The following is a 20,523-nucleotide window of genomic DNA, read 5'->3' as shown; positions in this document are numbered from 1 at the left end:
GGGGAGGGCAGTTCGCCGGAGCCGGCAGCCTGAAGCCGTCCTCGATGGCCTTGATCACCTACAGGACATGCAGGCGAAGGGGAAAACAACTTGAAGTTAGTGTTGTGAATATCCAGAACTTATAATACTCGTAATTGGATTAAATTCCCAAAGAGAATGTGTGACTGGAATAAGTGAATAAGAATGTCAAAAGCGTTGTCCCACTTAGATAAAACGTTGAGTAAGGTATCCCAAACCTGTTTTCCCTCCTTTACAGTGGCTTAGTTGCCAAGAATAGAAGCCTGAGAACAGAACAGGTCCTACTTGGATAAATAAGATCAGAAAAGTGCTGGTGCTTTTCTTTTCTCTCCTCACTAATTACACCACCTACGCTGTTCCAGCGCATTGTTTCTTGCTTTCAGCTAATTGAACTTATTTCGCGGCAGCAGCCCTTTGAAGGTCACCTTTGTGAGCCGGCACCGACTGCAACATGAACAGAATTTTACACAGAGAGATATTGCAAACATAAACAATATGAGCCGACTACAAATATGCAGCGTTGTCTCGACTCAAAACTACTACTAAAAAAAATAAAATAAAACTAGAAGCGTACCGCGAGTGGGCAACTATTATTGGAGAGAGAAAGAAGGTATCCCGACTGTCTGCAGATTGAAAGGTCACTTAGCAGGATATTCAATGTCACAGGATATTTGATGGGGTATCACAACAGTCGGACTGCTATCAGCAGACCATTTTTACTCCGACATTTTAATTTCCTATAATACAATATGTTGTCTCCCTGTGGATACAAAAAAGAAATAATAATAATAACGAGAGACAAATTAAAGAGACAAAACAAAGAGACAACAAGAGCCTCATACCTGACTCACTCTAAAAAAGATACGCTATTAAATACAGTGAGTCTTTTTTTAATCTAACCCCCGGTGAGACCTCACTGTCTTCAAATAACAGAGCATGAAAAGCTTCCCCTCCAGACTTCCTCAATGGTCCTCGCTCCTCCATCTCACTAATGTTTGTCCCCATTCACAACCCATTCACTGCAACAACCCGCGAGAGACTTCCTCTCCGTATACCCGGGACATCTTCCTCCTCCTCCTCCTCACTCGGAGAGAGATACTATCTCCTGAAAGGAGGAAATAGTCGGAGCATAATCACAGAAATGACATCCATCAGCAGCATTATTTCCTAAAACCCTCTTTCTTCCCACTACCAAACCCACGCGGCGCCCCTCTCCTCCGCCCCTCTCCTCCGCCCCTCTCAGCCCCTTAAGCTCCCATCTCACTAAAGAGCATTCATAAAAGGCTTTTCAGCATTTGACATTTTCCCATTTAATCAAAGCCGGTAGGTAAAGGGCACGGCGGATCACAAGGTGGACCGGCCGACCAACAATTCTGTTATGATATAATGTATCAATTTAAAGTGGATTAATATCCCCGGCGCTCTACAAGCTTGACCTTTGGCCCCTCAATTGGAAAGTTTGATAATATGAACCACGCTGAGAGGGAAGTTTCTCCTGCTTGGTGAAAGGGCACCAGTGGGGGGGGCAAAATAAACCAGTCATGTGCCGGCTGGAGAACTCATGCATATCAATTTTGCAGCAAAAAAACCCATGCAAATAGTCCGCTGCTTTTGAACTATGCACTTGCCTGCATAAAGAAGAGGCATTGTTTTCGGATGCCAGTCATTTGAGAGCATTAGCATGATGCGGCGTTTGGACTTGATGAGGGGTAATTATCCTTAAAAATGATGCTATCAAAAAAGAAAAGTTAAATAAAATAGTCTCAAAGAATAATCTGCCCTCTTGCCTCTTTAGCTGCTTGCATTGCGCTTTCAACTTGTACTTTACAAGCATGGCTTCCTGCACAAAGTCAAATAAAAACAAGCTTTTTTTTGTGTGTAAAGGACAAAGTAGCGTGACGGCAGCAAAGCCACATTGACTTTGGAAACTATAGGTTTTCTAGAGTTGACCGGTCAATCTCTTCATCCCTTTACATTTACAGGAATGAGGACATTATTTTTTTCCCCCCCAGAAGGATTTTTAACCCTTTTAAGACCAGGATGGCACTCGGGGGACAGGCGGGGGGCCGCTGGAAGAGGGTCAACGCGTCCTTAAGAGAAAACAGGATCGGTCATGGAGCTGATGCAGACTTAAAGAGGGGGGACTTAGGCTCTGCAAAAAGCTTTCAGAGGTACTGTGGCTTCTTGGCTTTCTTTTAATAAGATCCAAGCTGGGCTTGAATGCGGAGTTCATTGATAGAGGGAGGGAGACTGCTAAAGTGCAGATATTCTATAAAAAAGGGGAAGGAGGGGGGAATATAAAAGGACATGACCGAGGAGATTAATGGAAAAGCACCCTCCTGTGTCTAAGCTTTTCTCCCACACACACACACACTTACATCCTGGTTGCCCATATCCCAGTAGGGTCTCTCTCCATAGGACATGACCTCCCACATGACAATGCCGAAGCTCCAGACATCTGAGGCCGAGGAGAAGCGGTGGTACTGGATGGCCTCGGGAGCGGTCCACAGCACCACGCTCTTCCCTCCGTGCTGCAGGAGAGGAGAGGAGAGGGAAGACGTGGAGGAAGAGGGAGTGGAGGGTTCGTAGAACTTGAGCTTTAATATTCTCTTTGAGCAGCTTTTGAACATATTTTCAGCAGATCAAAAGAATCTTGAGAGGAGTGGGTTCAACTTGAGAGCAACCCAAAAAAATATCCAGCGAAATAAAGCACCGAAATATTTTTAATTTCTTCCCAGAGAGCTTAATTATATGACCTTAACTGAACCCGACATGTATTAAGGTCCAAGGCTCATTAAAAAGATCACCTGTACATGTGTGAGCTCCCTAGCAACCGGCTTTGTGCCGCTTTGACGGACATTAATTAGGAAAGGAGAATGTAAAAAAACAAATCTAAAAAGTTTTTTTAAGTTTTAAGTTTTTTTTTCACTTTTTAAGACATACTTCTAATGCTTTGTGATCTTCTTAGCGTGTAGTCATAGTTATAAGCACTCATACACATCCATAATGCCTGATAACAATGATCATAGCACATTCTAAAGCATTTCATAATGACCTATTAGGTAAAATATACTATTATATTATCACTGCTGGTCACTCAGTGACATTGTTTTTGTCCTCGTGTGTTATAACTCTCATAGATGTAATACATTGTATTATTTTCATAATGCATTATAACAGCTATTATAAGTGAACATATATTGTACATTTGTGTGTTGTTCGTGCATAGATTTAATGATTTTCTTTCCACTTTATTTAAAGCAAACAATGACCACTTGGAGTATTCATACCATAAAAACAATTACATTATTATAACAGTGACAATAATGTATTACAACCATGCGAATTATAACATTATGACACTTAAAAAACAATGTCAGCGAGGGTCCAATAGTTAAGTATTATAAGTACAAAGTATATCAGTACTATGGACTTTATTATTCATAAAAAAATGCTTTCAAGTGTGCAATTGTTATTGTTATAAAGGAAAAATATGTATGTGTGCCTATAACTATGATCACACAATGCTATAAGCAGACTATAACATGTCTATAAGACATCTTACCAGTGAGGTGTAGATGGCCTCTATCTTGTCCTCCTGAAGAGGCCTGAAGCCGGACACCTTGCAGCCCAGGTTGGAGTTCACCAGCACCTGAGGGCGGCAAAACAAACTCATTAGCATCGCTTACATCGGGAGAGGAAACAATCTCAGTGTGGGCAGCGCTCTCATGGCCCGGGACAAACGATAGTTTACAACAACAAATTGTGCCGTCCTTCGTGTCTCTTCTGCAACGCGGACCACCGCATTAGGGAAATGCCACACAGGGAAAACCCCAATGTGACGAAACGATTTTTTGACAATTTTGTCTTGTGATTTTCAGCTTGGCGTATTACTGTAATAAAAACCCACAGCCAAGTGATCGTCAAAAAGGTGTTTGCAGACCCCCCCCCCCCCCCCCCCCCCCCGGACGAATGGTGTTCACCGACCCGCATCCCTTCCATCATCTCCTCCCACCTGCTGCCTTACCTTGTGCGCGGCCAGCCGTTTGTGGATGAAGCCCATTTCGGTGAGGTACTTCATCCCCGACGCCACACCAGTCAGCATATCCATCAGCTGCATGACACTCAGCTGGCCTTCGTGTTTCTGAGGTTTATGGCCAAGGCAAAAGGGAAGGAAGGGAGGAGACAGGGGAGGAGGTGAATGCAAAAAGGAAGGAAAGAAGTAGAGAAGAGAGTTGAGACTCTCTCTCTGTATATATATATATATATATATATATATACATATATAAATAATGTGCATGCTGCGATCCGAAAAGGCGGCACATCTGCTACTACAGTACAATAATGTGCTCACTGAGCTAAATCCCTTTATTTGGAGGATAAAAAAACAAACAGGCCATTAATTCATATCATTATAAACCACGCCGCAGTGGTTCACAGAGCAGAGGGGCACAATAACAGTTTACAGAAGCTTACAGCAGAAACACTCCATTCGTGTGGTTAATTATGGTGCAATTCCTTATTACTGTAATAAGCGCGAGCACTGCTGCCCCAGGACTGCGCTATGATGATGATAATAATAATAATAATAATAATGACTTTAGGATCATTAGAGAAAAATGCCTTGTTTGTGAAACGGCTCCGAAGCGGACGATCAGGGCGAGGCTTAATTTGGCGACTGGACGATGAGCAAACACGTCGGCATGTGCGCGTTAAAGATAAACGCATCGACGCGCACACAAATGGCTCAAAAACTCACCCGAAGGAAGGAGTCCAAGGCCCCGTTTGTCATGCTCTCCACGATGATCATCATGGTGTTACCTGGAGACGGACAGAGAGGCAGACGGGAGAGCAGATGAATACGTGGAATCCAGGTAGAATGGAGAGAATCAAGCTGGGAGGAAAGTTTAGAGAGCTGATAGAGACAGAGACACTGAGAAGGGGGGATGAAGTGAGTCTAGTCCGCTTGGCAGCACGGCAGGCATTGTGCAAAGCCATTCCTCACCCAGTGAACTGTGGTGAAGCCAGGAGAACCTGTGTGCTGCCCCGGCTGTCTCCGCAAGTTTAACGACCCTCAAACACTCACTCGCACACAATCCGTGCACACACACACACACACACACACACACACACACACACACACACACGGCAGGAATCCAGCAGTGCTATGAAGTGCACGGAGGAGGAAAATGAGACTGCAGCAGTTGGAGTAGAGAGGAAACGGGGAGAGAGGAGAAGTGGATTATGGGAGGTTGGGAGAGTAAAAAATAAAAACCTTCATGGATATGTAAAATGAATGCAAAGGCCTGGATGTGTACAACAAACGTGAGACGCGATCAGTCCCGGCAGTTTACGCGGGCACATTACAAAAAAAATGAGAACTTGGCATTGAGGCATGAACAATTCAGGGTTTGCCAGAATTGGAGTCACCGGGCTTTCAGGAAGCTATTTGGATATTAGGTTACCGACAACACGAGGCAGCTACTTAATGTTGTCATCAACACACATACATATACAGGGTCATTTTGACCCGAAGACAACACAAGGGTTAAAAGGATTATATAATTTGTCTTACTTGATTACCTGATGTCTAACAGAAATGAAGAGGGACGAAAAAATTATTGTGTCATACAATTTTTTTCCCGTACAAAGTCAAATAATTTGAATACGTATTGAATACGCAAATCCTTGACACTTTTTCTTCCCTCTCCGGCATCTCAGATGGATATTTCAATTTTCTTCGGCCTCCTATGGCAACCTGACGGAGCCCGAAGAAAATTGAAATATCCACTTGAGGGGAAATTATCACACATTCTTGTATGAAAAGAGGACGGACGTCGTCACAGCCAGTCCTACTTGATAAAGTAGACCCTGATCTTTATCCGCTCCTCTGTGGCTGCTGTTACAGCGCGTGATGATGAACAGCTCAGTGCATCCGAGGGCTGAGTGAGGAAGGTGAGAGCCGTTTCCTACCCAGAGACATGTGTGAAAATACTCCAGGGAGGCGTCAAATCCATTGCCATATCATATGACCAGGGGGGAAAGTAACTCCTGTGCAATTTTGAGGTACTTTAACTCAACATTTCCATTTTCGGTCACTTTATACTTCTATTCTGCTGCAATTCAGATGAAGATATTGCACTTTCTTTTTACGCCACTACATTTATCCGACAACTGAACACACTGGGAACTTCATATGTACAGATTTTAATATTAAAACGTATGTAAACCGTATAGCTCTTATTATCCGAATGAGTACTTTTACTTTTGATACTGTAAGTGCACCCATCCAGCCATCCATTATCCGTAAACACTTTTCCTATTCAGAGGCGCGAGGGGGCGGGAGCCAATCAGCTGACAGGTCGCCAGACTATCGCAGGGCACGTTAGGTACATAGAGCTGATCATAATTAAGATGATAATAAGACACTTGTAATGGAGTATATTTCACATTGTGCTATTGGTACTTTTACTTCGGTAAAGGACCTTAGTCAGTGCGCAAAATACCTGTCATACATTTTAGTGACAATTGCAAATTACATATCATCTTTTTCCGAGTGGATGAGACTATGTTTTCACGTGGCCTTGAATTATGGTGAGAGGATGGGAAGATTAGTCAGGAGGCTGCCTGCAGGTGGGCGGGGTGCGGTGGAGGGGTGGAGGACGGCTGATTGAAAATGTGGTGGGGGGTAAGTGATGTAAAGCAGGTGATTTGTACTCAAACAGTATGTGTGTGCGTGTGCGCTGTTTGTGTGCGCGCATGTTTGATTTCATGCCAAGTGAGGAGGCAAGCCAGCAGGTGTGTGTGTGTGTGTGTGTGTGTGTGTGTGTGTGTGTGTCTGTGTGTGTGTGTGTCAGTCAATGAAAGTGAAAGAGAAAGTGAGCATACGGGACTGCCTTTGCATGTGTGTGTGTGATGGAGCATGCACGTGAGTTGTCGATGAATGACTGTGCGTGTGTGTGTGTGTGTGTGTGTTTGCGCACGTGATGGTGGGAGAGATTGGAGTGGATCTCAGTGCCCCGCTGGGTCTCTAGCACCAATTACTGTACCCTGCACATCTGCTGCCATCCTACCGAGCACAGAGTGTGTTCGGGCACCATGCCCACACACACACACACACACACACACACACATACACACACACACAGAGCATCACTAACAAAAACTTCACAAACTCTTTAAAGCTTCTCTCTTCACCTGCCATTCCCATTAACCTCTACCTCATTTTCTCTGTCTCTCATGTCTCTTTCCTCCATCTCCTCCCTTCACGTTTTTCTTTTTTCCCTCCCTCCCACTTCTTCCATCCTGTTTTCACTCTTGGACCCCAATTGCTATCTGTCAGCGGAAAATGGGCCTTGATGGAGCTCGGCCGCTGCTAGCGTATGGCGTCCGTCCCGTAACCCCACTCTCTGCTATTCAACATGTTTCTTCTTTTCCCCGCCCTCTACGCTGGGAGCGCTGACCCCCTCCACGCGTGTGATATTGAAGTGGAGTATCGCAGTGCTCTTCCCGATCCTCCCTCCCTCCTCCTGGCCATGCTCATATTCCAGTTTTTTTCTTTTTCATTTTCTCATCTCTCTCTCTCCATAGTACCCACCCCACCCCTCTGCACGTGTGATACTGAAATGGTCAAACTCCAATTCCTCTTTCTGCTTCCCTGCAGCCTCACTTCCCTATCCCTTCCTCCTCGGTAATGGAGGTGATGAACCCCCTTTATGATACTGGAGGTGGTCAAACTACCCCATTCCTTCCTTTGATCCTTGGATACCTGAGATCCCCCCGTGCTTCTTCTCATCTTCGCCCGCTTGCCTTCCTCGCCAAACTGCCTTTCACTTGCTTTCTGCTTGATCTGCCGCCCCGTCCTCCTTACCGGTGGTGATGACGCCCTCCAGCCGGATGATGTTGGCGTGGTCGAACTGCCCCAGGATGCCAGCCTCGCTGAGAAAGGAGCGCCGCTGTTTATCAGAGCAGCCGGCCCTTAATGTCTTAATGGCCACCGGCAGCTCTCTCTTACTGGGGAGCTTCAGGCAGCCGCGACACACCTCCCCAAAGTCGCCTGTAAGGGGAGGACAAAGAGATTGATTGATGAGAAACCAGAGAGACAGACAGATAGACAGAGAGAGAGAGAGAGAGAGAGAGAGAGAGAGAGAGAGGGGGGAAAGAATGAAGGGCACAGGTTGCAGGTCAAAGTGATGATACAGAGGAATGACTGTGCGAAGATTAAAAGAAAGTGAGAAGGAATACGTTTTGGGTGTGGGGGGGGGGTCAGGTTTGAGTACAAGGAGAAAGAGAGATGACGCAAATGAACAGACACTAATGAGGAAGAGAGAGATGTGGAATACAAAGGGATCAAAGGGAGATCAAAGATGGGGGTAGGGTGCAGGTGAGAGGGTGGGACATCCAGTCCGGCCGAGGCAAACACTGGAGCTTGATTCTGGCGGAGCAGGAAGTCGCCAGACTGATGGAACCGGTTTCTCCAATTTGTCTGGTGAAGTGCAATTGCGAGGTGTTGATGGGCCCTATACTCTGCCGGCTCCCTCTGCCGTGACTCTCCATATTTCACGATATGAATGGTTAGGAATTTATTTTAAAAGACGGAGAGAAATGCAATATTTCCTCTGTGCCATGCACTCGTATTCATTGTATCTTTCTATACCGGTATCCATATCCTGCTGTAAGGGGCACCAGGTTTACACAAAACTTGACGTCATCATGCTTTTCTTGGATTGGACTTGAAACGTACGCTCTGTCACCTTGGGATGTGTGGTTTGAAAGACATGGGAATTCGTTAGCACGTACCTGTGTGCACGATCCTCTCTATCTTGATGCTGGAGTTGTCCAGCTCTTTGGCGAAGGCGTGCACGGCCTGCAGCAGGTCCTCGCAGGTCTCCGGGTCAATGTAGGTCCTCCGTGTCGGGATCTTAACTGAACACACAAACATGCAATATGAGGCAACTGGCGAGGAAACATTAGCCTTGAACAAACCCGAGCGATTTGCAGTATTGCCACTCCAGGTGTTTGATTGACAGATGGGTGATCTGAGCAAGGGCCTCTCCTTTTACAAACAGTTTCTGATGACGGCTTCTCAGCTGGTGTGACAAACTACCTGGACTAGAAAGTAAATGAGCTCGGCCCGGACGAACTTTTGCACCTGACTGTGACATCTGAGCTAAAAGCTCAGACAAAGAGGATTAAGTACAAGACTTTCCATAGTCCATAAAAAAGGACAGTAACATAATAATGTGTGGTCCACATGCTCGTCTGCACAAAAGAAATACATTAAAAGATAAAAGTCGGCACTAGTCCCAGCGGCAGAAATGTCCATGTGAGGCACGATCCTGATAAAAGAAAAGGAGCCACTCTCAGATTGAGATACCGTTAAAGCTGCAAATATGAGCAAATAAATACGGATTGCTGACCAGAGGAGACGGCTGCTGCCTCGGCGGTACCTCTCGACACAAAGCCAAAACATTTCCCATGTCTGCGTCGCTTTGTGCTCTACTGAGAGAAATTGGTACCTCTGTCCCTTTCTCTCTGTGAGTGTTTGTTGAACAGAAGACTAAAATGTTGTCTCGGAACAAGCCCATGCTCTTTTTTTTTTACTTTTTCATCCAGAGACTTCAATCAATACCTCAGTTGTACCATTGATGTTTGAGATAGCTGTAACGTTTTCTGCTATCACACCACATGATGACTAGGCTTTTATCTGTGTTCACAACAGGCGAGCATAACCCCAACATTTAAAATACTTTGCCAGTTGCTGATTTTTGGGTGACTTTTTTTTTTTTTTGTCATCTAAATTGATACAAAACACTTTCGTTTATGTTTTCGTAACTCGTCTAATTCTCTTGTTTTTGTACGCTTTGACCTTGTGCGTCTCCAGAGGGAGGAGGAAAACCAAGATCAAAGGCTTTGAGTGCTCAAATCTGACTTTGGGTTTCCTCCATGCGGCTTTAGTCAGATCACAGGGCTCTTCCACAAGGCTTTTTGTCTTCTTCCGCTCGCTTCAAAATGTTATCTCACTAAACACACACACATATGCAAAATAACAGGCGCGCACACACAAACACAATATAATCTTCAGGCAAAAAATGTAATTTGGGACGGGACATAGAAAGTAAAATGCTGAGGCAGAAAACCCTTACGCACTTGTAGCAGACGAGCTGCTTTGTTGTTAGATTCAGAGTTTGGGTACCGGTGCTACCCAGAAATAATAAAGAAATCTCCATAAATATCATGACTCTGTTTCCCCTTTTCATCATGTGACATTTGATAAATAGCCTTGTATAAGTATACGTATAAAAGCGATGTATTGTGGTCTATACAACAGGTTAACACACAACAACAGGGTTTAATGTCAGTCAAGATAGAAAGCTAGAGTCTACATTTAAAAAAGATGAATTGTTTCATGTAGCCTCATCCAATCATCAAAGGGGGAAACAAACGGTTATTATGTATGATTACCAGGGCTAATTTATTTTCAAAAACCTCGACACAATCTTTTCCGTGGCGCTGATGAGAGACAGTGATTGCAAATTTCAGCTGACATTTAAAACTGCAAGTGATATTGACCCCGACTGTTCGACTGCACACAACACAAACACAAGCACTACCGAGTCCTCCTCTTCTTTTCTTCATCAGCCGCCAATTGTATTTACCAAATGCTAACAACTAGCAAATAAACTAGCCCGCAGATCGCCAATAAGCATTAACCGGGGAACTACAGTTCTCGATTAGATGACCTTTGACCCTGGTTACTGCATGTTAAGGCCATTCTTCCAGGAAAAGGGCTGGTAATTTTCCCAAAAGCTGGATCGAGGCTCTGAAATGTGATTACAGCTCTAGATTGACTTGAGGGATATACTGACTGCCTCATAACGGCTTATTGATCCAACACGTACACACACACACACACACACACACACACACACACACACACACACGCAGCCAAAAGTTAATTATGAGTCAAATGAAACCTTTTCTATTCAAGGTTCTGAATGAAGGATCGAAGACTCTTTTCTGTCAAATAGAATTTTTCAAACACACTGTTGGAGCTTGCAACCAGCTGTGAGATCCATACCCCCCCCCCCCACACACACACACACACACACACACACACAAAAGGAGGTGCTCACATGTCTCATATAAATGAGCAATATTGGCTGAAAATGGCTGAAAATGCTCAGACACATGAACGACACACACACACACACACATATATGACACACACACACACATATATACACACATATGCACACACAAGCATGCTCCATTGGCTCCGTGGGTAACTAGTTTCAGGGTTAACTGTGTCACTGTCATGAGCGATTGAGGGGAAACTAACACATGGCTGCATAATCTTCAGTGGACCACAGAGGGAGGCCCGGAGATTTTCATTCAAAAAGGCCTTCATCGCTATCTTTTCTCCATTCATTTCCCCCGGACTTCTTCTCTCTCTCTGTCTCTCTCTCTCTGACATTATATCAAACTCTGGCCGATATCTAAATGTGGTCCATTAACAGAGATTGCGGATGAGTCTTGATCCGGTCCTCCGTTCCCCCCCCTACACGTTTCTAGGTCACATGCTCCGACGTAAAACTGTTCGGAGCAGTGTCACTTATGATGTGCCTCTACCAACTCACCTTCTACATACTCTAAATCTCTCCTCCCCCTTTCCTTCCTCCTCTACTTTAGTACTCACTCACTCACTTATTCACTGCCACCTCCCCCCGCCCTTTCGTGTTAATGTATGTCGAGGGAATGGGATGTGTTTTTAAGGACATGGTGGGGCGAACAGACGGGAGGAGAATTTATTTTTTAAATCAGGCTTACATGACTATCACTACCTCACACACTCCATGACAGGACCTGCAGAGCGTGTTGCACTGAGTCACAGAACAGGAAGTGGACTCTAGAGAGTGCATGTTGGAGAGAGTGGACAAAAAAACCCCCAATAAAATCATGTCTTTGTGCCTATTTATGTGAGTGTCCGTGTTCTAAAAGGTAGGCGTGTGTGTGTGTGTGTGTGTGTGTGTGTGTGTGTGTGTTTAACAAACTGGCCAAAAATGAAAAAGCATTTCTGCGCGTGTGTGTGTGTGTGTGTGCATGTATCTGTTTCTGTGTGTATTGCGTGCTTGTCAGCTGTTGACATGTCTTTGTTTGGGCAGATTTAATTCCCAGCCGCATGGCTTCGGCTCATTATTCATCAGGCATAGTGCTCCAAACCTCTCCAGAGGGCTCAGCATGCTGGGAGATTAAACAACGCAAATGAGCACGCACACACACGCACACGCACACGCACACAGTAACTCTAAAATAAACACATCCATCCACCACGTCAGGAAAGCATTGGCACGCACACTTACACACAAACAGGAAGAGAGATGTCAAACTGCTTCCATTCTGTCGCTGTGAAACAAAAAAGCCTATGGAGAGCTGTGTGAGCGGAGTAAAAATAAATAAATACAACAACCCCAAAACAACATATACTACAACAACAACATTTAACGTCTGATTCAGAGGCACAATCTCTTGTTCTGGAGCTTTAACCCGTCTCCCCCCTCCTTATCTCTCCCTCCTCCCGATTCCAATCTCCCCCCATCAAACTCTGCCGCACACACACCCCCATAATGGAGTGTGTCAGCGTGCTCAGAGTTGGCTAAGCATGCACTCTGAATTAAGAATTAATGCCGCGGCTCTTCTTAAGGCCTCAGAAGTCAATGTGGAATGCACGCGAATGCATGTGTGTGTGTGTGTGTTGACATGCATTCCAGCATGTGGGATAGGAAAGATAAGGCATTTATTGACAGTCCCCCCCCCCCCCCCCCCCCCCCATACGCCGTCCACAGAGTTTGAACAGAAACACCCACTGTGTTACACGCTAATATAGTGATCAGCGCCGTCACTTACACTGGAAGTAAAGTTCCTCGTCTCCCTCTTGAGAGGCTTTGCTGTAGCCGCACTGTCTGCAAAGAGAAACAAACAAAGGCATCAGACACAAGTTGGCAGACACAAACGAACACAAGCATCAGACGCTGTTTATGTTGCAACGCAGCAGATCGCATGGAATGTGCAGAAACGGTGAGATGAGACGAGGACGAGGGCATCGACGGTGGAGACGGAGAGGCGTTCCGAGAAAGACCCCCGATGAGCAGCAGAAGGATCTGAGACCGAATAAGTGCAAATCTTGCCTGATTTGACTGAGCGTGTCACAGGGACACACACCGACAGGCCGGGAATTGATACGCTATTGTTGTTTCACCCTGATGGAGGTTTTATGGAAAAGATGAACACACACATACAGGCGCACACACACACACACGGGCAGCGGCGCTTTCTACACGCATGTGCACACACTGTTATCTCTCATCCCTCGCCACTGCATGGGGTCTAAAGAGGAGAGAGCTCTCTATGATCTGACTGCTGATGGCTTTTCGGCTTAGAGGGAAACTTGGCTCTTAACACACACACTCACACACACACACACACACACACACACTGTTAGCGAGAGATTAACGAGTGATGAACGGACATTCTGGATGGCCGGCACCACGCTTACTTGGATTAGAGAGGGACGGGAAAAACAAGACAAGAGGGTCGCAGCCCGGGGAAATGCAAACAGGTTTTAGTGCATCAGAGGTTCTTCCAACAAACAGAGGGCTGATTAGATGTTTTTCTCAATACATGGCAGATACACGTGGAAATACAAGGTCAATAAACGGCTACATTCAGAAGGACTTTGCTGCCTTTTAGTTTACATACTTGAGGGGTTTATGATATGTTTGTACATGGATTCACATGGGTGTGATTTATGGTTCGGGGCGGTGGGGATGTGACCCGAGCACATTTCGGAATGCCTACAATCGTCTGCACCACTAATTTAATATTAATTGCAAAAGCAAACAATTTCTTTCTTCAAATATTAATATTTGTATTGCGATTTTGTTCTTCGTCTTGAAATAGTTTGATTTTCTTCTCAATAATAGACAACTTTATTCTCTTAATATTACTTTTACCTCATTTTGAACAGGATTTTGCTGAAACACATATGAGCTATTATGAGCTGCCGTTTATAAATTCCTGGAAATTAATCAATTAAATAGATGCACATTTCAAAAATGTTTCTTCCCCCAAACAAATTATACAAACAAGAGGAAAGAGGAGTGAAATGCGTGCTGACTCAGCAGAGATAACATGAAACACGGAAAAAGTTGATCTGCAGGACAGTAAATATTTGAAATAATACAGAATGCCTGAGTACCATACTACACACCATTCCATGATATAATTACATTGTGGGTTTTTCTTTCGACAAACAAAGACATTTCTACCATTAATTGAGCTCTAAAAAAATATATATAAAAAAATGCAGAAAAATTATGTGTTTGATGCTGAAAATGTCTCACCGACCCCTGCCAATTAATGTGTGCCCCCCCCCTCCTCCCCCCATCAATGTTGAAATGCCCCTGTGTGTTTAGATCTGCAAGCATCACATTTACAAGTGACCGTGTGACATAACTGTGACATAACTAACTGTGGCTGGGTGTGTTTTCAGGGTCGACAGGGACAGGCTGGCGAGTGAGCTTTGACTGATGACACTGAGGTGCACGGCCGTAGGGTCAACGGTTGAGGTCGTCCATGCATGCGTCTACAGACCTGGACACGTGTGTGTGTGTGTGTGTTTAAATGAAATCTAATATCTGCCCAGGGAGCCGTGCGTTAATGCGACTGTCGCAGCACATCAGCACTTCACACAGAAGCAGTGCACCGCTGAGAAGGAGTTCACAGATGCACGTGTGTGTGTGATCTTTACGAGGATGCGCATGAGAGTCAAAATGTACGCGCAGACGCTTGCGTTTGAAGGATTGTGGGTTGTTTGAGTTATTTGTTTATGCATGCGAGTGTTTGCATTGGAGGACGTGATAGACGGACACATCCCTCAGACTGTGCAGCAGCAGCAGGGTCTGAGACAAGGTCAGGGCCCTGTCTGTCAAAACACACCAGCAGACACATGCAGCACAGATCCTCAGGGCAGGAGATACCAGGCAGGGGAGAGGAGACAAGAATGAATAGATAAGAGAGAGCACAGCGGTTAGGGAGCGAGGTGGGGATGGAGGGCATGGCGGTACCAGGAAAATAATACAAGATGCAAGAGACCTAAGAGAGCAAATGGTTAACATGACAGGAGGATGAGGACAAAGCAGCGGATAAATCATTGAGAAGAAATGCGAGGAAGTCGGGAGACGGAGAGGCAGAGGAAATTACAAGAAAATAGGAGGTTACGGATAAGAGGATAATTGGGAAGGGTATGCAAGGAAGGAGACATAGTTGAAGTGGTGCACAGAATAGCCCATAAAGTACACAGGGAGGGGCAGAGGAAGCAGTGGGGAGGGAGAGGAGGAACGGATGATGGTGAGGAGTGCAGGGAGAGGATGGATGGATGTGAAAGATGAAGGAAGCAAGGAAGGGGGTGACACGACTACGGAGCAAAACAGCGAGCAGAAGTGGAGAAATAGCGGATTTAAGGGGACAAGACAAGTGGGATGAAGGAGGCGAGGAGACAAGGAGGCAACTGAGCCTTGGAGAAAGGAAATAAGGAAAGGACTGCATGAGACAGGCAAAGTCCATTTCTCCTTTTGAAATGTCACAGATGTGACCAAATTGAAATAGCAGATGCAAAGCAGGTCTTTTTGGAGGGTGGCTCCTTTTTGAGGAACACTCACCATCACATTTTCAAGAAATATGGAATTGGCCAAACAGCTCGACAAAAAGGGAAGAAAAAGGAGAACTGGGTTTGGCTTATTATCATTCTCTCAGTATGAAGGAAGCTCGAGGAAGAAGAAAGAGAAGCGCAGAGGTAGAGAAGAGATGGAAGGACAACTGGGAGGAAAGGAGAAGAGTAGAAGAAAGGTTGGGGGAGGGGGAGGGAAGGGGGGAGTGCAGGCATGCCAGTGTACCTGGGCATCAGCTGTGTGAAGGGAAGAAGAGGAGAAAGAAGAGGAGGAGGAGGAGGAAGAGTGGAGAAGGAGGTCGAAAGCAGCACCACGCTAGCAGGGGTTACATTGGAGGAGCTCGAGCAGACGCTGCTGGGAAAAAAAAAAAACAAGGGAGGGGAGGGGGAGTGCCAATGTCAATTCTGGCGCTTCTCATTTCTTGAAAAAGATCAGTCAACAAAACTTTGGATTGATGAATAGATTAATTTCTCCCAAATCGAATCATCCTAACCAGTGGAACATGATGGCTGCTGCCAAGAAGACATGCAAAAACTATGAAAACATGTATTCTCTATTTTGAAAATACAGGCCACCGTTTCTTTCATTTTTTTTCATTTTTATGCTTTGCTAAATTGGTTTCCAATTTGATGCTTTTGACGAGAATTCTGGACCAAATTTGAATTTCACACTTCTGAAGAACCAGATGGCAGGAAGAAGTGCGCGGATGCCAAAGCGCTGAAGATTACGGCCAAATTCTGTCACTGTCAGCTCAGCCTCATCAAACGTTAAATCTGGCACGAGTTGTCATCTCAGTTTCAATCTGAAAGCGCGTTTCATTTTGGATGCATAATTGTAATTAATGTCGAAGGTAGATGTCGCAAAAAAACAAGTGCAGCTCTGGAAATAAAAATGCATAATAGGTGAGACAGCGGGAATGGAATCCTAGATGACGGGTGCGAGTGAAGCGGAGAGGAATTAGGCCAGTGGTAAAAAGGTATGTGGGGGAAAAATACAAGGGAAATGGGGGAATTTCACGAAAACCACCTTTAAGTTTTCTCCATTTATACGACTCTGGCTCAAAACCTCGGCTTTCTTTTATTGCATTGAAAGCTGCTCCTCCAAAACTGACCTCTGAGATCCCCACTCAAGCATTCCCTCCCTTTTCTTGGGCAACAAAAAGGTAAAGCCGTTATAGTTTTTAGGTTTTGGGTATCAATCACAATAAAGTAAAAGACAACATACTTCCAAGGCCCTTTGGAATGACAGCTTGCACATGTTAAAAGTGGAAGCTGCGTGTGTCTGCTGGTGAGCAGCTTCTTGCAACATGGAAGCACTGATCTGTACGAGACGGGCAGGAGACGACACCACAGTGCTGAGACCTTTCCTGCTCATTTCTTTCTCCTTTTCGAACTCGACTTCTTTTCTTTTTTTTTGGTCTCTGTGTCGCCAAGAGTCAATTGCCCCATGAAATGACCCTCTAGCTTTCCTTCCCGCCTGTATCTTTCTTCCCGATCCCCTCTCCATCTCCCGCTGATAACGTGTTACTCACTCGCAAGACACAGACATTCACACGACACACTCGAGCAGAGAAGACACACACACACACACACACACACACGCTCGCTGGTGTGGCCGGTGAAGGGTAAACAATCCCCACGCTGACCAGTCAAGCCTGAGCTTCCTGGAGAATGTTTTGGGCAATGCCCTGGAACTCTGGCTCCATCAAAGTCCGTCAGGCACCAATGGACTCTGTGTGTGTGCGCGAGCGTGTGTGTGTGTGTGTGTGTAGTTGTGTGGAAGTGCCAAGATAAGGCATCAAAAAGACACAAAAAAACAAAACATTATTAGACGTTGGACGTGGTAGCTGTAGCATCAGAAGTGCGGCGGCACGGCGCTCCGACGAGACACAGCATAGTATGACGTATAAGAAACAAATTTAGAAAAGCTACACCGGATGTTTGATGGTTTTATTTCTCTTGACAATCCCTCAAAATATGTTTTTTACCAGGAAACGTCTTTAAATATTAGGGCTGCACAATAAAAATAATTAAAAAACGCAGGGGCGCAATATTCGTTAAAGGCGGAATGTGTGTCAAAACACCATCTTAATTAAATCCAATATTAAAACGCTGAAGAGGCATCCTGGTCTACACATCATATTCAATAGTATAGAATATGATGTGTAGACCAGGACGTCTCTTCAGCGTTTAAAAAGTTAAAAGATAATCATGGTAGGATTTGTGTGGGGGTCTGTATAGAATATATACAGACCCCCGCAAAAATCCCACCATGATTAACTTCTATGTTTTTCCAATCAAAATGAGAATGATGACAAATGATAATTCCCTTCTGATATTGCCAATCATATCCCAATTGGATATATCTTTAAAATCGCTCAGCCCCGTTTCATATTATATCATAATAAGAATGATACTGTAGGTCTGGACCTTAATACCTCAATAACTTTCCCCTCGTCCACTATCACAGGTACGAGACCCGAGTAAAAGACACACCAAACAAGATAGAAAGTCAGTACAGTAGATGCACCGGCTAAAGAACAAAGATGGCTGCCGTTACCGCTCCGAATAGAACGACGGTGCATTCCGTCTCTCGTGTATTTTTACAGGAGCAAGCAGCTGCCGGTGTGTTATGGACTACACAGGGTTGAGAAATGCTTCAAAAAGACGCTGAGCAAACCCCCACCGCGATACAAACCCTCCCATTTCAAAAGTGAGCAGTGCGTAAGCCAGCGTTTTCTGATGAAGTGCGGTTGCCGTCTAATGCGAACGCATACCTGTCAGCGCGACCGCCCCGGGACTCATTTGCATGTGTCTGCGCGAGCAGGGCGGATCGATGTAACCGAGACCCCTCCAGCTGTGACCGGGGGAGCTGGCTGTCTTTGCAAAACACCGGAGCATGGTAATTGAGGCATCAAGCCATTCCCTCTTTGTCTCTATGCAAAAACATGACGAGCAAGTTAATGGTCCAGCAGGGATGAACAATGCGGACCGCTCTCAATGAATGCACCGATGGAAATAAAAGGAGGGAAAAGATAAGCATTATTATTCATCACTGGCCTGTGCACGAGGGGGGGGTGACGCTGCCTTCCCACAAAGCAACAGTGTGTTTAAATACTTGTGTGTGTGTGTGTGTGTGCTGAGAGTATATTTTTTACATATTCTGTGTATTTCTACTGCAGTGCTGTTGCCTTCACACAGACGCTTGACTGACAGCCCCAGTCTGTATGGGGCTCCTGGCGGTGAATAGAACCAATTTCTACACCCGGTTGCCTCCATCATCGGACCGTTTGTGTTTATGTGGAATCGGTCCGGTGGCCTCGATATCACAATCCCCTCTTTATCGAGGGAAGTAGGTGCACCCGTGGAATCGGCCCGCTTTGCTTCATCGGGATGAGAGTTGGCGCCGATGTAGATCTGTGTGAGTGTGTGTCTTTGTTTGTGTGTAGATAGAACAAGAGAACACAAACAAATGCTTTCGCAATGTATCCGAAAGAAAATCTCCCCGGACAGATATCAGTTGAACGCCAGCCAATGGGAAAAAGAAAAAAACAATTGTTTTCCAGCAATGTGTGTAACTGTGTGGGAGTAGCAGATACGTGCTCCCCACGTATGTGCTTGCATGTGTGATGGCGCGTACACCACATACTGTGTAATTGTGTGTGTGTGTGTGTGTGTGGGCGTGTGTGAGGAGAGCTGGCAGAATATAGAATTGGACATGAGTCAGAGAGCAAAGTGGTTGGAACGGCGAGCAGAAATGCACTCTCACCCCGTTTATCTGCACAGCTGAATAAAACGTGCAAGTATACGGCAAGATATACTCGGTGCAATAAACAAGATAATAAAACATGCATTAAAGCGCCAGAGATTTCCGCCGAATTGCAGCACCGGATTGAAACGAGGAACGCGTCGAGTACGTGGTTGATTGATAGTCCGCTTGTGTGTGACATTTCGGGGTTTAGAAGGATCATAAACCTCAAAGACGAATTCATTGATGCGATGCTCAACGCAAAAAGGCTGACAAAAGGCTTTCGATTATCTGATCACCACCTGCACTGATTTGCACTATTAGCCCAAACACACGGGTAAATGTTTATCTATTTAAAATGTCCCTCACAGCTAATTCTACTAACAGAAAGAAGTCCAATTGTGTGTGGCTGTTTCGCCTTAATAAGTGCTAACCTGTTTTTCTTTGCACACTTACGGGCCTGTAAACCCCTTTAAGGTGACACATTGTGAAGCTAGCCAAAATTTCTGCAAAGCGTTCCAGAGATGGAGGGGAAATGTTGCTAAACGTTTTAAGCCTGCTGCTAACCGTAGCCAAAGGAATAGCAACGTTTTCTACAGGACTGTCCGCCACTGAATCAGGCTTTCACCATCCGAAGGGACGGGCACGCAAACCTGCTGTTTGTATAACGCTCTCTGAAATGACCTGTGATTGGCCAAGAGGAGGTGCTGAAGTCGACTTTTCTCTCAGATCACTTGGATTACATCATTCTGAAATGTTGTGTTGGAATTTTTGCCCAATGACGGCAAAAATAAACCGCCTACCACAGCCTAAAGCATCAAGCAATTCTGTTAGTCTTCTCTATTTATGTTTGATTCACTCTTTAGTCCATTTTGAGCTTCTAGAGATACAATTCATGCGATTTAGTTCTAAAATGTTCCCAAATTGAAGTGCTGCCACTTAATAAAAATAATGCTCCTTGTTCTTCCCGCTGCAGTCTCAACGATCACTTCCTGCCTCCACAAAACTCTCCTAATTGAAAAATATATTC

The 20,523-nt window shown here is 45.1% G+C and overlaps 1 protein-coding gene across 1 annotated transcript in view; it reads right to left on the bottom strand.

Moving 5' to 3' along the window:
• Nucleotides 1-20,523, bottom strand: part of epha10 (EPH receptor A10) — a gene marked incomplete at both ends in the record, with an annotated part of 136,659 nt that overhangs the window by 1,983 nt on the left and 114,153 nt on the right. The window contains 9 exons of the mRNA XM_079232447.1: nucleotides 1-58; nucleotides 2,397-2,549; nucleotides 3,584-3,670; nucleotides 4,046-4,162; nucleotides 4,778-4,839; nucleotides 7,889-8,074; nucleotides 8,818-8,943; nucleotides 12,925-12,980; nucleotides 15,972-16,100. The exon at nucleotides 1-58 is cut by the window's left edge and continues 133 nt beyond it. Of these exons, the coding sequence (XP_079088573.1) occupies nucleotides 1-58; nucleotides 2,397-2,549; nucleotides 3,584-3,670; nucleotides 4,046-4,162; nucleotides 4,778-4,839; nucleotides 7,889-8,074; nucleotides 8,818-8,943; nucleotides 12,925-12,980; nucleotides 15,972-16,100 (974 nt within the window). The remainder of the gene's footprint in view (nucleotides 59-2,396; nucleotides 2,550-3,583; nucleotides 3,671-4,045; nucleotides 4,163-4,777; nucleotides 4,840-7,888; nucleotides 8,075-8,817; nucleotides 8,944-12,924; nucleotides 12,981-15,971; nucleotides 16,101-20,523) is intronic.

This window comes from Taurulus bubalis (genome assembly GCF_910589615.1).
Source record: "Taurulus bubalis genome assembly, chromosome: 16".
In the NCBI taxonomy this organism is placed as follows: Eukaryota; Metazoa; Chordata; class Actinopteri; order Perciformes; family Cottidae; genus Taurulus; species Taurulus bubalis.
This window is presented reverse-complemented; position numbering and strand designations above follow the sequence as displayed.